The sequence below is a fragment of the Lepidochelys kempii genome, chromosome 6, assembly GCF_965140285.1.
Source record: "Lepidochelys kempii isolate rLepKem1 chromosome 6, rLepKem1.hap1, whole genome shotgun sequence".
Taxonomy (NCBI): Eukaryota; Metazoa; Chordata; order Testudines; family Cheloniidae; genus Lepidochelys; species Lepidochelys kempii.
The window spans coordinates 77,192,307-77,207,054 of NC_136385.1; the positions used below are offsets into that span (position 1 = coordinate 77,192,307).

The 14,748-nt window shown below is 42.4% G+C and overlaps 1 protein-coding gene across 6 annotated transcripts in view; it reads right to left on the reverse strand.

Moving 5' to 3' along the window:
• Positions 1–1,444: 1,444 nt before the first annotated feature.
• Positions 1,445–14,748, reverse strand: part of LOC140913113 (uncharacterized) — a 54,731-nt gene continuing 41,427 nt past the window's right edge. For 4 of the 6 annotated variants that reach the window (XR_012159477.2, XR_012159481.1, XR_012159478.1 and 1 more), the window contains 2 exons: positions 11,890–12,259; positions 1,445–2,413 (listed from right to left, as the gene is read on the reverse strand). Coding sequence is in view for 2 of the 6 variants with exons in the window: in XM_073348855.1 (XP_073204956.1) it covers positions 11,902–12,259 (358 nt within the window). In the remaining 4 variants the exon portion in view is untranslated. Of the gene's footprint in view, positions 2,414–10,440; positions 10,461–11,889; positions 12,260–14,748 lie in introns of all 6 variants that reach the window. The other 2 variants (XM_073348856.1, XR_013635962.1) reach the window with 2 other exon arrangements.

Consider the following 14,748-nt stretch of genomic DNA (forward strand, 5'->3'; position numbering starts at 1 on the left):
ATCAGCTTTAAACCCTCCTGAGTTCTGGCAAAGTCCAAATCCGGATCCAAATCTTGCTGTGAGCTCACATCCACCTCTCCTATTTGTGCCTTTCAGTTTAACACACTATTGTAGCTCTTCTGCAGCAAAATAGGAATATTCAAAGACTGGGTTTCTTCCTTTCAATCGGCGTGGGAAGGGGAGATGGGAAAGTGAGCTGCATATAGAAAATTACAATGAGAACAAAAGCCTGTCCAAATTATGCAATAAGGGATCATTATGCTACAAAATTGCTCTTCAAATGTGGTTGTCAATGGAAGATATTAAGATTTCAAGTTATTTTCCTGATGAGGACTTAAAAACCTTTTTTATGCAAGAAATTAATCTTAAAACTGACTACATAATGAGCATCCTTTGGTTCTTAGAAAAAAATCAAAAAGCTTGAGTAGTCCCAAAGCATATGAGTGTAATATATAAGGCTTTTGTTTTATGGCAGATTAATGGTTTTATAGGCCATTGCCACATTAGGACTTGTAATCATATTGGAAACTTGATAACCGGACAACAGTTATGCTCTTTTTGTGCTAAAACCACTGCCTATTATTCTGGTGAGTATTGTCTCATTGTTTCCTGGTACTCCCCCATCCGTCTCCAGCTGAACTGGAGCAGAAATAGGTTGAGAGCCACTGTAAACTTTTATTTGTAGGAGGGCTAGAGGAAACAAAATGAGCAGGTGAATGGTCATGGTGCTGCTACAGCCGCTCAGGCTCACCCCACGCAGGAAGACATTCATGCAATCAGTGGTTTGCTACTGATGCATGGGTCTAGAGTCAAGTGTCCTCTTATCTACCTGTGTTCTATATGGCACCCCTCTTTGTAGTATCTGAGCGTTTCTCAACATTTTGAATTTACATACAAGCTCATTTCTCTCTCACTATTCCCTACAATCAGCAAGGGCTGAGCTTTGCGTTTTTGGTGCTCTCGTGAGCAGTGCAGGGGACTGGGAGACCTGGGTTCTATTCCTAGGTCTGCCATTGTCGTGCTGTGTGACTTTGGGCAAGTAATTTAATCTCCCCAGGATTAGAAGACACCGTCTTTATTAAAGTGGTTTGAGATCTATAGATGATTATTTTATAGTTCACTGTGATTCCATATCCCTCTGCCTAGGGGCAGCAGGGACAGGGCGCCACTAGCGAGGAGCCGCCCGAGGTGAGCACCACCTGGATCCAGTACCCTGAATCCCCTTCTATGCCCCAATGCCTTGCCCTGAGCCCCCTCCCGCACCCAAACTCTCTCCCAGAGCCCATGCCCCACATCCCCTCCTGTACCCCAACCCCCACTCCACACCCAAATTCACTTACCAGCACCCCCCATTCTCCCAACATGCCAGATAAAAAAGCTTTTACTGTACTTCACTTCACATTAGAAGGGTAGCATGATTTTAGTTGAATATAATAGGGACACATTTATAGTTTGTATTACAGTAATTATTTAATATCATTACAAATAGTAGAAGGGTCCCATTGGGCTAGATGCTGAATATACATATAGTAAGAGGTGGTCCCTGTCTTGAAGATCCTACAGCGTAAGACCCCAAGTCTTCAAATTCTTGTGCACATGATTAATTTTATGACTGTGAATTATTTTATTGACATCAGTGGGAGTACTCAAGGCAGTAAAGTTAAGCACATGTTTAAGTGTTTATTGGATTACGGCTTTAATAAGCTGTTTATCCGGTAGTATAAACCTTTTTCAATTATTTTAAAAGGAAATTCCCATTGAGAAGTAACAATTTATTTTGAAGCCATCTAAGGCAGACAAGAAAAGACAGCAATTCATAACAGAAAAATCAAATACTTTTTTTGAGATGGCTTCTTTTGGGGTAAATAAGAGTCTATGGTTATACTGATGAATTTCCCACTTTGACCTTATCATCTGCCATTTTTCTGATGCTGCTTTTCGTATTTGAAATCTCTATCCATCACCATTCTTGAAATTTCTGTAGTGGACTCACTCCTACAGCATTGCTCTTTATAAATGGGGTCTAATTTATCATTTGGCTTTAACACACTAGTAATTTGTTCCTCAAAACAGCACATGGCATTTCCCTTCATGCTTCCTTAGGAAAGACCAATTTTTTTCTATTTCTCGCTCTCATGTTTGTCCATCAGTTATGATCAGATTCAAGTAAGAATATATCTGTGGAGAATTACCTGCCTTCTACTTGATGGCTGATGATACATTGTTTCCTAGAGGCTCAAGCTGGTTCTTCTTATTTGTTGTGACACGTCTTCACCAAAAGGTTGTCAAAGTGAAAGTTCTACACATCATTCTAGGCTTCCCACTCTGCATCAAATTTTAATCAACTCTTTAATTGTCACAGTGTCTTGTGAAGCTTGAGTCTACCACGAAAATGTCTTCCTGTCCTTTGTTCCTTAAAAAAACAAGGGGTAAAGGAATAAATCCAGATAAATAAAGGCTGTTCTATACAATTGTAATTTGTATGGCAGTTTTGACAAAGACATGAAGAGGAGCCATTTCTAGTAGAAACAGAGGGTGATTGTGGTTTGTCCAAACCCAAATGGGAAGTCTCTCTAGAGTCAGGAACAGAAATATGGTCTCATCAGTCCAGTTCTGTGCCTTAACCACACGACAATCCTTCCTCTTTGTGGACTAGATAGGTTTTATTTTAACCTAATCAAGTTTTCCTGTAGAGGGCCGAAATCCCACCATCTGTAAACAGGGTCCCCTTTTGTCTGCCATACAGACAAAAATTGGGAGCCTGGCTGAGCTAAGTAAAACCAGTGTGTACTGATTCTATCCGTTTGGTTCAACCTTTGACAAATTTATAGGCTTTCAAGACATTTGAATACAGCATGATGCATACATGCTTTTGTAGAAGAGTTCTTCCTAAACAGGTACCATATTTTATTAAATTCTTCAGCTGCTTTATGAGATATTTTCAGCTAGCTCCAGAGCTACAGAACTATCCATTGACTGCATCAAAATATCTGTTTAAAAACCTGCAAAGATCAAACCTTAGCTATGTTAGCTGCAGAAAAACCACCACTCTTAAAGCTGACTTCCTGCTTGAAAAACCAGAAGCTAATTGCAGAACAAACACTAGTTGCTAACAGTTTCTACTACTGGTAGCAGTAACTGAGATCAAGCATATCTGATGCAGAGAACTTCACAAGCCTCTTCTGCTCATTCTCCGAAGAAGTCATTCTGAAATTTCCCTGTATCTGCTGCAGTGGAGTGTCACACTCCAACATAAATTAAACCAAGTTCAAGCGTTTGGTGTAAAGATTTTTCATTGTCAGCGGCTCCAGGGTTTACACACTCCAGAAAGCAAAGAGCACATGTTTATGTAGAGACTGGGCAGTTGCCTCTTTCCAATTAAATGTCATCCTTGCCAAGTCAGTTCCCACCTGCTGTTTATTTGAAAAATAGAAATTATGGTCTTCCTTCTCACTCTCTCCAGCTCAGTTTTCAAAAGAGGGGAAAGTGCTCAGCCCAAATAGAAAGATGCACACAAGGCTTAATGTATTAATGTCTACAGGATAAGGGCCCTACTTTGTCATTATCAATATTTTTTCTCCTTTTTTCAATTAAAATAAGCCCAGCTGCTAAACAACCTCTATGAAAAAAAAACATTCAACTTAAAACTGCACTTCTGTCTCAATACCTTTAACCTATCACTGACAGACATTAGCGTGTAAAGTGTCTCACTATATTTTTCAGTTTGTTTACTTTATGTATTCAACAGCACTTTGTGTATGTTGGTTGCAGAGTTTTCCATTTTTAGTCAGTAGGTTTCTACTGTTTAGGTGGGTCTTTCACATACCATAGGGAAGAAATTAACATTTAAAAAAATAAATTGGAAAATGTGATGTACAAAAATACAAAGAAATTGCAGAAGTTGATCCAATAAAAGACATTACTTCACCACGTTGTCTCTCTAATATCCTGGGACCAATACGGCTACAACTACACTGCATACAGGGAGACTCAAGGGCAGTTGTAGTATCTGACACTACTTTTAATTAATTTTTGGAAATTAACGAGATATCAAGTTGATTGGCTGCCTTTACTAAAGATAAATGTTTACTCTGCCTTTGGTCATGTGAGCTTGAAGTGAATTCATGCCAAAGTTTCTTTGCTAAAACCCAAATGTACAAAACAAATGAAAGGAAATTAAATTCCCATTTTATCAGTGGGAACTCCATTCAAATTTGATCACAGAGTTGAGTCATTTTGCATCCGGGTATTGGCTGTCTCCATGAAGGTTTATCTTTCTTGTTTCCTAATTGGAAATGTGCCCCTGGGACTAGGATGCAGAAGGGAATGGAATTTCTACCCTCTGCCCCGCCCCCAGTCAGATCCAGCACAATGCTTCTCTGGAACCGTGGGAGGTTTGGAGCTCTCCCACGCTGCTGGTTATGACAGTGTAAAGGGGCTAAACTGTACGTGAGAATCAGGCCCATCGTTTAAAACTTTTTTTTTTTAAACTGTGGAAATATGTATCCTGTCACTTTTGCTGTTCAAGATTAGACAATGCCACTTACTGTTTTCTGAGCACAAAAGGTATCTTACAGAGGCTGATTCTGTTTAATTCAGGTCACATCCAGTAAGTTAACAAGGCAAGAGCTGTTGTTCTGTAAGTGCTTTGCAAGGCTGGCTGCTTTTATGGATTTTTTTAAAGTTAAAATTTAATCTTCCTTCACTGATATGGTGAGATTCAAGTATTATTAGCATGTTTCTTTGGGTAAACTCTGAGCTGCTAGTTCTCAGGCTAATATATTGAGCAACCTTAAAAAAATAAATCCAAAACCAAACATCATAATTTTGAAAGTTTATTAGGAAGTCAGTCTTCAAAGGAGTTGTTTCCATTTTGGATTGATTCTTAATTACAGAATATCTCTACAGCAATAATATGGATAATGAAGAAGTAATAAGGTGCATAATTAAAGAGGGGAGATGATGTAGCATTATACAGGGCATAGTATAGGGCCAAGTTTTTAAAGCAGTCTCCAATCATACGCCAGTATTGCTGGCATAACTAATTGCTGCTGTGAACTAGCCTTTAGATGTTTAAGTACCTGATTTACAAGCACAATGGGATATACATCTAAATAAAAGCATTTGTACTCACCCTAAGGGCATGTCTACATGTACTGTGCTGCAGCAGCAGAGCTGCACCAGTACAGAGCGCTATGCACACTAGGACTTCTGCAGGCGTATCTGATGTCGCTCACGGGGTGGAATACTCATATCCCTGAGCCACATAAGTTTTGCTGACATAAGGGGTAGTGTAAACATGACCTTAGTTACAGTTTCAACTAACTATAGGCACAAATTTGCCCTGGTTTAAAAATCAGGCCCTAGTAGGGGTGGGTTAAGAACACAATCAAATAGCAACAGATAAGTCTGCTACAGATTCCACGTCAAAAACCACATATGGCTATGCTTTTTCTCAGCTGGGATTTCAAAAGAATTTAAGGGAGTTAAGCACCCAACGGGCCCCTTCTTTTGAAATCCTACCCTGTATAATTACACTGAAGATAGTTTTCCTTAACCAAAACACCTCCAAAAAAAGGGCTTGCAAGTTAGAGCGCATTAAAGCAGCCCTGGGCACCCTAACTCCTGAGGTGTCCACACTGGCAAGGCACTTAGAGCGCCTGGACTCTGCAGCTGGAGTGCTCCTGGTAATCTACCTCCACAAGAAGCATAACGCTGCTGCGCCCTGGCTGAAATGCCCGGGCGTCAGTGTGGATGACGTGTTGCATTACTGTGTTGTGATTGGCCTCCGGAAACATCCCATAATGCCCTGAAGTCAAGTGGCCACTCTGGTCATTGTTTTGAACTTGGCTGCAGGCATGCAGATATCACCTTTCAAAGCTCCATTTCTGAGAGCCGGCATGCTTATCTGCTCTGGGACAAAGCAAGCCATTACTGTGGAATGCTGCTGTTGTGAGTGTGTGTGAGAGGGATGGGGAGGGTCTGCTGCTGTCTGAACTTACAAGACAGCATGCTGACACACTGTCAGCACCCCAAAAACCCACTCTCTCCCCCTACATACACACAACACACTCCCTGTCACACTCCACCCCCCCCACTTTGAAAAGCACGTTGCAGCCACCTGAACACTAAGATAGCTACCACAATGCACTGCTCTTTGTGGCGTTGCAAGAGCTGCTAACGTGGCCACGCCACTGTGCTTGCAGCTGACAGTGTAAACACACGGCAGCGTTTTCCCTGCTGCGGTCTCCAAAGGCTGGTTTAACTCCCAGCTCTCTACATCTGCAAGTATAGCCAAGCCCTGAGTCTTATTATATTTAACTACTGTAAGCCTTTCTCACCAGCTTATAAATATTCTAATGGATATAAGAGTCTGGGCCTAAACTAGCTGTCATGGCTCTCAGCTTGCTAAGGCTCCAAAACATGACACTAGCCTTCATAATACACGAATGACACACAGCGGGAGAGGAAGCTTGAAACGATGTCTTTTACTTCTTTTATCATGGATAAAATTATGCATCACCTCCTTTACAAGATTCAGCATTTCTAATTCAATAATTTAGTGATGAGCCTGAAATAAATCCAGAGTCCAAACAACTCTGCACTTTGGGGTATTTTAGGTCTGGATTCAGTTTGGGACTCAGATCCAAACTTTGCAGCTTGGGCCCATTTTTAATAAATGTCAGTGATTAAAAGCATGACGACATCTTGGTTGTGTGGGAAGTTGGTAAATTTGATCATAAAGTGAACAATGTTTGTACATTCTAAACTAGGCTCCATTGAGAAGTATGCTACTTAGCAGTGACCTCAAGGAAAAGGATCTGTACAGAATTACCTTAATATGCAGTGATCTGACATTCCAGTGTAAACTGACCTGATATGCCTATTACTGTACTAAGGATTGAGAGAAAGATCTTTTATTTCACTCTTGACACTTTTATACCAGCCATTGTTTGTACTTAATTAATATGTTCTCTATTAAAGTATTCTTTTGAAGCCACAGTTCGAGGTTACTGTGTTCTTGCTCAAAGTGCATTAAAATAATACCTTTAATATGCATTCTTTGTCTGCCTAAAACAACATGACATTACTTGGATGCAGTATAAGAATAGTGAATATTATCTTTTCATTAAGAATTAGTAGCAGATTCTGAAGTAGAAATAAATGCTAATGTCTTGGCAACTGTTTACCAGCAACTCTTACAAACAGCAACTTTATAGAAAAAGATTATAAAATACAGCAAAAGCAAACCTAAGATTTAGTGAATTAGTAAATACTGTTTCAGAGTAGCAGCCGTGTTAGTCTGTATTCACAAAAAGAAAAGGAATGCATCCGATGAAGTGAGCTGTAGCTCACGAAAGCTTATGCTTAAATAAACTGGTTAGTCTCTAAGGTGCCACAAGTACTCCTCTTTTTTTAGTAAATACTGTGTAATATTCTCTTTGGCAGTCCTTGGTGTTTCTTACAAAGCCCTGAGAATCCCCTCTTTAATCCTTCCCACTTCAGTTCTAACACACTTGATGTCCAATGTGTCAAGTTACTAGCTGTTCTGTATTACTTCAGTGCCTGAGGACATTGTGCTTTGTTTGGGTCACTGTTGAGTGAGAGAAGCCCAGATCCACAAAGTCCCATTGGGGATTTTGGCACCACTGTGATGCACAAAATCCCTGCTCAGCTGGTGCTGTCCCTGGAGATGCCTAAACTAGTTAGGCATCTAATTTTTCCTGTAAAAGTTTCCTAGGTGCCTACGTTTCTGCCTCTGGGCATGTGCATGGCTGCCTCAGGCAGGCATCCAGATGCCTATTTCCCCTTTAACACCAGCCTGATCCTGAAACCAGGTGGAGAAAATAGCCATTGCCCTGCCTGTGTTGCCTGCAGGGCCCCATCTAGAACACGCCTATCCACACACGCAATGGACTGGGAGAAAGGCGGCCTCCCTTTTAACCTTTAGCCCAGTGGTTAGGGTACTCACCCAGGATTCGGACAACCTAGTTCAACTCCCCCTTCTGCCTGATGAGGAAAAGGGATTTAAACAGGGATCTCCTACTGCTCAGGTGAGTGTCCTAGCTGCTGGACTATAGGATATTCTGATGTCGGGCTCAATCTCTTCTGTTGAATCTGATTCACTTTGTATAGAGTTAAATAAATAAATATGCATTGGGTCAAAGAGAGAGAGAGAGAGAGAGAGAGGTGGGGGACCTCAGTTCACATTCCCTCTCATGAGGCAGAAGGGAGAATTAAACCAGGGTGTCCTACACACCAGGTGAGTGTTTTAACTACTGGGCTAAAAATTATAAAGGAGACCTCCACCTCCACCTCCTCTTCCCATCTTGCATGGAGTTGGGTGTGCACCGCTGCTGCTTTTGCAAGAAATGGTTTAGGTGCCTGATTCCGGGAGAGGGGTTCCCAGCTGTGGATTGCAAGAAAAGACAGGTGCCTCCTTCCAGCCTGAATTTAGGTGCCAAACTTACACCTACCCCCCTCATTGGTGTTAGTCATTGGCTAGCTTAGGCGAGATTGACCAGATAGCAAGTGTGAAAAATCAGGACAAGAGGTGGGGGGCAATAGGTGCCTATACAAGACAAAGCCCCAAATATCGGGACTCTCCCTATAAAATCGGGACATCTGGTCACCCTAGCTTGGGCAGCTCCCCATCTGGCAAGCTGGCTTTCATGGATCCCATTCTCAGGCATCTCTCTCCCCATGCATCACATAGGGAGCATAGCCTTAACCCAGGGTTTGTGAATTCCACTGTTTGCCTAGCCACCTAAAAGTTAGACATTACTACACTCAGCGTTGCCACTTAAAAGGGGCTGATTTTCAGAGGGTGGGTTCTCAGCACTTTCTCAAAATCAGGTCTCCTTGTGGATCTGGGACAGGGCCCCTTCTTTACTCCAAGACAGAGAAGCTCAGCTACTCTGGTGATCAACACCACTGTAAGACCCTGGAGCTTGATATACCATCTCAGATCATCTCCATAAATAATTTATTTCAAATTACTATTCTGTAACTCACATTCTTCTTCTGCAAAATGCTCTAGGGGCATATGGTACAGATCACATCTTGAAAAATAAGTTAAATACCTGGATGCACTGTAATTTAGACTTTGACTAAAAGGGCTTATTTGTTCCTCATGTTCAATCTATTTTTCTTGAGAGGGTTAATGTAAATCAAATGAGAAAGGGGAAGCACACTAATTTAGATTGTTGTGTGGTCACCATCTGGTGCAGTGACCTTGCATTATCGTTTGTAATGGGACAGGTGGTTGTAGGTCCTCTGCTCATAGCCCAGTTCTGCACTCACATTATTGTTTAACCGGTCTCTGAAGTGTATAAATAAGTAGGCAATAAACCACCTATTTCCCATAATTAGTATACCCCAATTTCACTCACTTAAATGGACAAACCAACTTTTACGGTAAAGATTTATAATAGATTGGTACGTATGTCTAATGTTTACATACTGAAGGCTTAAATTGACCAGGCCTTTAATTATGCACATATGCACCCATTTGAACATGCTAATGGCCATTTACTCATGCTAACACAAGTATGTACATACAGGTGTGGCCACAAACAGTGACTATGTCTTGTAAACTTGTCCCAAAATTTTTTTATTAAGCTTTGGAAGGATTGAATTCACTCTGAATTTGAACACTAAATACAACTGTAGATGGTGACTAAGCCCACACGACGCTGCTATCTAAGCTACTGCTGCCGTCTGACTTAGTTTTTGAAAAAATAATACATATTTTTTCACTCTTCTGGAGCTCTTCTGAAAGGCCCTTACCCTCTCCACATTCAGGTTCTTGAAGACCCTCTCTGCCATGATGACTATAGGAAACTTTCTGATTGGGAATAGTTTATACGCCAAGATTTTTAAAAGTGACTAGTGGTTGAGTGCCCAACTTGAGATACCTTAAGGGGAGCTGATTTTCAGAGGGTGGGTTCTCAAAACTTTCTGAAAATCAGACCCCTTTAAGGTGTATCACACTGAGCATACAAAAATTAAGGCACCCTTTTGAAAATCAATATATCTGTCTATTTTATTATATGTAGATTTTTATTTGTTGGATCCTTCCTGCACATCCTCTCTGAGTTTGTAATTAGATTGTGAACTTCTCTGGGCAAGGACTGTGTTGTCTTTTCTATTTGGAAAGCACATAGCACACTAGAGGTGCTACTACAGATAAATATTAATTTCACTCCAAGTCTCAAACCTTTATCATGTTGGGTTTGCCCTCTTTTGGAGTTGAGTTTTTAATGTACAAGAGTCATTTCTGGTCATGGAAGGTTGAGGTGTAAATAATTAGTAAATCAGAGAGTGCATACTAAACATGAAAGTGTTTGCACACGATTTGTAAAGCACAAGATTTCTTTGTTAATGTAACGAATGACATATTTTTGTGTATATTTTTTTAAACAGCAAATAAAGTATTACCTGGAGAGGGCAGTGAAGAGCTAAAAAAAAAGAAAAATGAAATCAATTTGATATTTCTACACAGAATAATATTAGATGAAACATACTAGGGACTGTTTCACTAGGAAATACTTTTGGGCTTCTGTATTTAAGAAGCAATGGAAGACTGAATATTTCCCACACTGTATTTGTACAGGCTCTCTGTTTCAGGAGCTGGACATAATTTTTGAATGGTATTTATTGAATCTGGCTTTAAGAAAATGTTTTCCCAACATTCTTAACTACAAAAACATTGTTTAGCGAAGAATTTTTATTTTGTTGGAAGGTGTCACCATAAAAGAAGGTTTAATTGCTACCCCTTATGAAAATTTACAATTTGAAATGTTGGTATAAAGGGTACCTGGAAAAGGCACAAAGAGTCACAGTGCAGCCTAAGATACAGTGTGACACAGTGATATTATCAAAGTCATGGGGCTTTTTAATTAATCTACCTTAAATACGATAACACTTGCCTTTAGTAAGTGTGTTCTTAAAAACTCATCTTGTTATGGCACTTGACTCAAGGTGCAGTTGTTAGAAAAGCGACAATGTAAGACTAACACAGCTACCACTCTGAAACCAGTGTAAGAACAGCAACTCTTACTTACCTGGCCGCATTGTCCTAGATACAGCACAAAACCATAACAAGATAGGGTCTCCGCCCTGAAAAAATGATGATCTGATTTCCCAGTTCATCATTTTCTAGAGCACGTTTCTACTTTGCAGAAACCATTGACACAATTAGCAGCCTCATCAACAGTCTTAGCCAAGGAGAGATAACAAGATGTTCTCACTATATGGACCCAAATTTATTGGTGTTTTCCTATGCATGTGAGGACAAAATTGGGCCAGGTACTTCTAGATTTAGAGGCAGGGCAGAATGGAGAAACTGGCAATGCCATCCCTAATTTAATAGATAAATTATAATTCAGTTTCCCTGAGGAGAAAGCTTATTGCTGTTTTTGAAGATGCTGCTGTTTTTCAATGAAACATTTACACTCACTTTCATAAACATTGTCTGAGCAGTAGCAGCTTCTGGCCAGGCCAGGCTGAGGCCTGGTCTACACTACACAGTTAGGTCGACATAAGCTGCCTTACGTTGACCTCATAATGAATGTGTCTACACTACCAGGTCCCTTCGGCCGACGTAACACACCTACTACATCAACTTAATTTCTCCTCCTCTGCGAGAGGAGTAGCACTTAATTGGATGCTGTTAGGTTGACATAGAGGCAGTGTAGACACCATGTTACTTACGTCGACTTAACTGACCTCCAGGAGGTGTTCCACAATGCTCCGCTGAGACCACACTGGTAAACGTTTTCAATCTTCTGCACAGCAGCCAGGTACATAGGAAAAAGCCTTTCCCCTGCTCAAGGACTAGAAACTTTGGAATTTCCATTTCCTGTTTTTTCAGTGTGGAGCACTCACCTGCTCAGCCGATCATGGTGGCTCCGCGTTCCAAACGCGCTCTAGCCTGGAACACACAGGAGGTAGTGGATCTTCTTGGTCTGTGGGGAGAAGAGGCTGTGCAGGCATAGAAACGTACACATCTACGAGGAGCTGCATGCGATTCTCATGGGCGACCCCACAATGTCCCCCGAGAGTAGCATGGATACCTCTGAGGAGTCGGAGTCCCAGGCCAGCGCAGGCAACACTGAGAAGGAGGTTGTGGACAAGGAAGAGGAGGAGAATGGGAGACAGGTGAGTGGGTGATCCATTCTCCCAGAGAGCCAGGAACTGTTTGTAGCCCCAGAGCCGTCCAGAGGGTCGCAGGACAGCATCATGACCGAGTGTGATGCTGGGGAAGGAACCTCTGGTGAGTATGCAATTTCAAGTAATATTTGGGGGTCAAATGTTCTTATATTCTACCTTTTATTAAAATTGACAAGGTGAGATAGAGTGACTATCTGCCTCCCTGTGTGGGTGCCCCATGAAAAAGACTGTTTATGTACACAGGAATGGCTTGGGAATCCTACACAGAGATCATCAGGAAACTTAGGTGGAGGTACTCTGTAGTCCGTTGCAGAGTTTTGGGGAAGGGCTGCCTTATTTCTTCCACTTTGGTAGGACACTTTCCCACGCCACTCCAGCATTAATTCAGCTGGCATCATCACAGTACACAGCATAGCAGCATAAGGACCCAGTCTGTACCCGGACGCTTGCAGCATCTGTTCCCTTGCCACCTCTGTTACCCTCAGGAGAGTGATATCAGCGAGAGTCACCTAGGGGAGATGCTGGTAGTTTTCATTTCAATTACTTGGACCAAAAACAATAGTGCCGGTGCTCTCCCACCCACGCCCATTGTGATTTTTCTGCTCCTTCACTCCTGGTTTCCAAAACACGGCCGTAGTTTGGGTGGCAGGGGTTGGCGCTGACCTTAGTAATTGCAAGCCTTGTGTGATGGCTAGCACCAGCAGCACCGGAGAGGGAAAATTTGTGGTGCCCACTCGCTGCTGCAACCACCTCCCTGGTGTAGCCTCTGCCAAAGCTTGCAGTTTGTGAGGGTCAATGCTGGTCCCTGATCTCCAGTCAACGTCCATGTTACAAAGGGGAGGCCCCCTGCCCATCTCTGGTCCCGCTGCAAGTTGCCCATCCAATGCTCCTGACGGTTCAGTGTCCATGCCCCAGGACCATACTCACCATGGCTGGGACAGCAAAGCGGTTCAGTGAATATTTTGTGTAAATGAAAATGTTCTGCTGTGAAATAAGGGGAGTGATTTTTAAACAGCAACTCTGCACTAGACCCTGATTCTGCACTGACAGTGGTTGCTTTGTGCTTTCCATGGCTTACTGCTGAAAGAGTGGCCTTCAGCTCTTCCTCCACACCAGTGGAGAGGCTCTCCCAGACAAGACGAAGGTGAAAGAGAACGTGTGATGACACGTTTAAGGAGATTGTGACCGGCTCTGCGACAGCAGACACAGAGCAGAGAGCGTGGAGGATTTCTCTCTCTGAAAAACTGGACATGGACATCGCGAGCAGGAGAGCAGCCCAGGAGAGTAAGCGTGGCACGCAGCAGGAGATGCTGGGGATTCTGAAGGAACAAACAGACACGTCGAGACATCTGGTTGACCTTCAGAAACATCTTGAGGCTACACTCCCTCTGCAGCCCCTGCACAACAGCATTCCTGCATCACTGTATTCCCCCTCCCCCTCTCCCAAACCTTCCAGCAGGCGAGGGGGAGGGTCCTAAGAATAAAAGCCACACATATAATGATGTGACAGGCAAGGCCACTGTACTTTTAAAGAGAAGATGAATGTGTTTTTCCCCTCCCGATTTTATTCTACTGTGTGTCCAAGGTTAAATTCTATTTGTGATCTTTAAGTTTCAGTATGTTTGCACAGTAAAAGTCCATGTTTTAGGAATGAAATAATCTTTATTAATTTAAAACGAGGAGGGAAGGAAGGGGAGGGGCAGGAAACAGGAAAAAGAGGGGATATGTTAGAGACAAAAATCTAGCAGTCACAGCAAGGTTCACACTATGGGAAGACACAATACAGAGAAGCAGCGCAGATTATTGTGGGTCATTACTGAAATGGGTTTTCCAAGCCTCCTTGAGACGCAGCACTCCATGCTGAGCTCTTCTTAGAGCCCTGGTATCTGGCTGCTCAAAATTGGCAGACAGCCTATCCGCCTCCACACCCCACCCCTGTGGGAATTTCTCTCCCTTTCCCTCACAGATATTATGAAGCACACAGCAGGCAGCTATAACCAGGGGGATATTATTTTCACTGAGGAGTAACCTAGTAAGCAAACTGCACCAGTGACCCTTTAAATGGCCACATTCAACCACCATTCTGCACTTGCTGAGGGTTGAACCAACCCTTGCTGCTGTTCAGGTAACCGGTGTACGGTTTCATGACCCATTGGAGTAAGGGGTAGGCTGGGTCTCCCGGGCTCACTATTGGCATTTCAACACCACCAAGAGTTATTTTGCATTCCAGAAATCAAATCCCTGCTTGCAGCTTTCTGAACAGACCCGTGTTCTTAAAGATGTGCGCGTCCTGTACCTTCCCACACTGATGTCAGTAAAACACTCTCAGTGATCCACCAGTACTTGCAACAGCATTGAAAAGCATGCCTTTCTGTTTATGTTCTCTTTGGCAAGATGGTCTGGTGCCAAGATAGGGATATATGTGCCATCTATCGCCTCACACAGTAAGGGAACCCCACTGTGGCAAAACCATCCAGTATTTCTTGTACATTGCCCAGAGTCCAACCTTTCTTAGCAGAAGTTGATTAATGACCCTGCATACTTGGATCACAACAGCCCGCACAGTAGATTTAC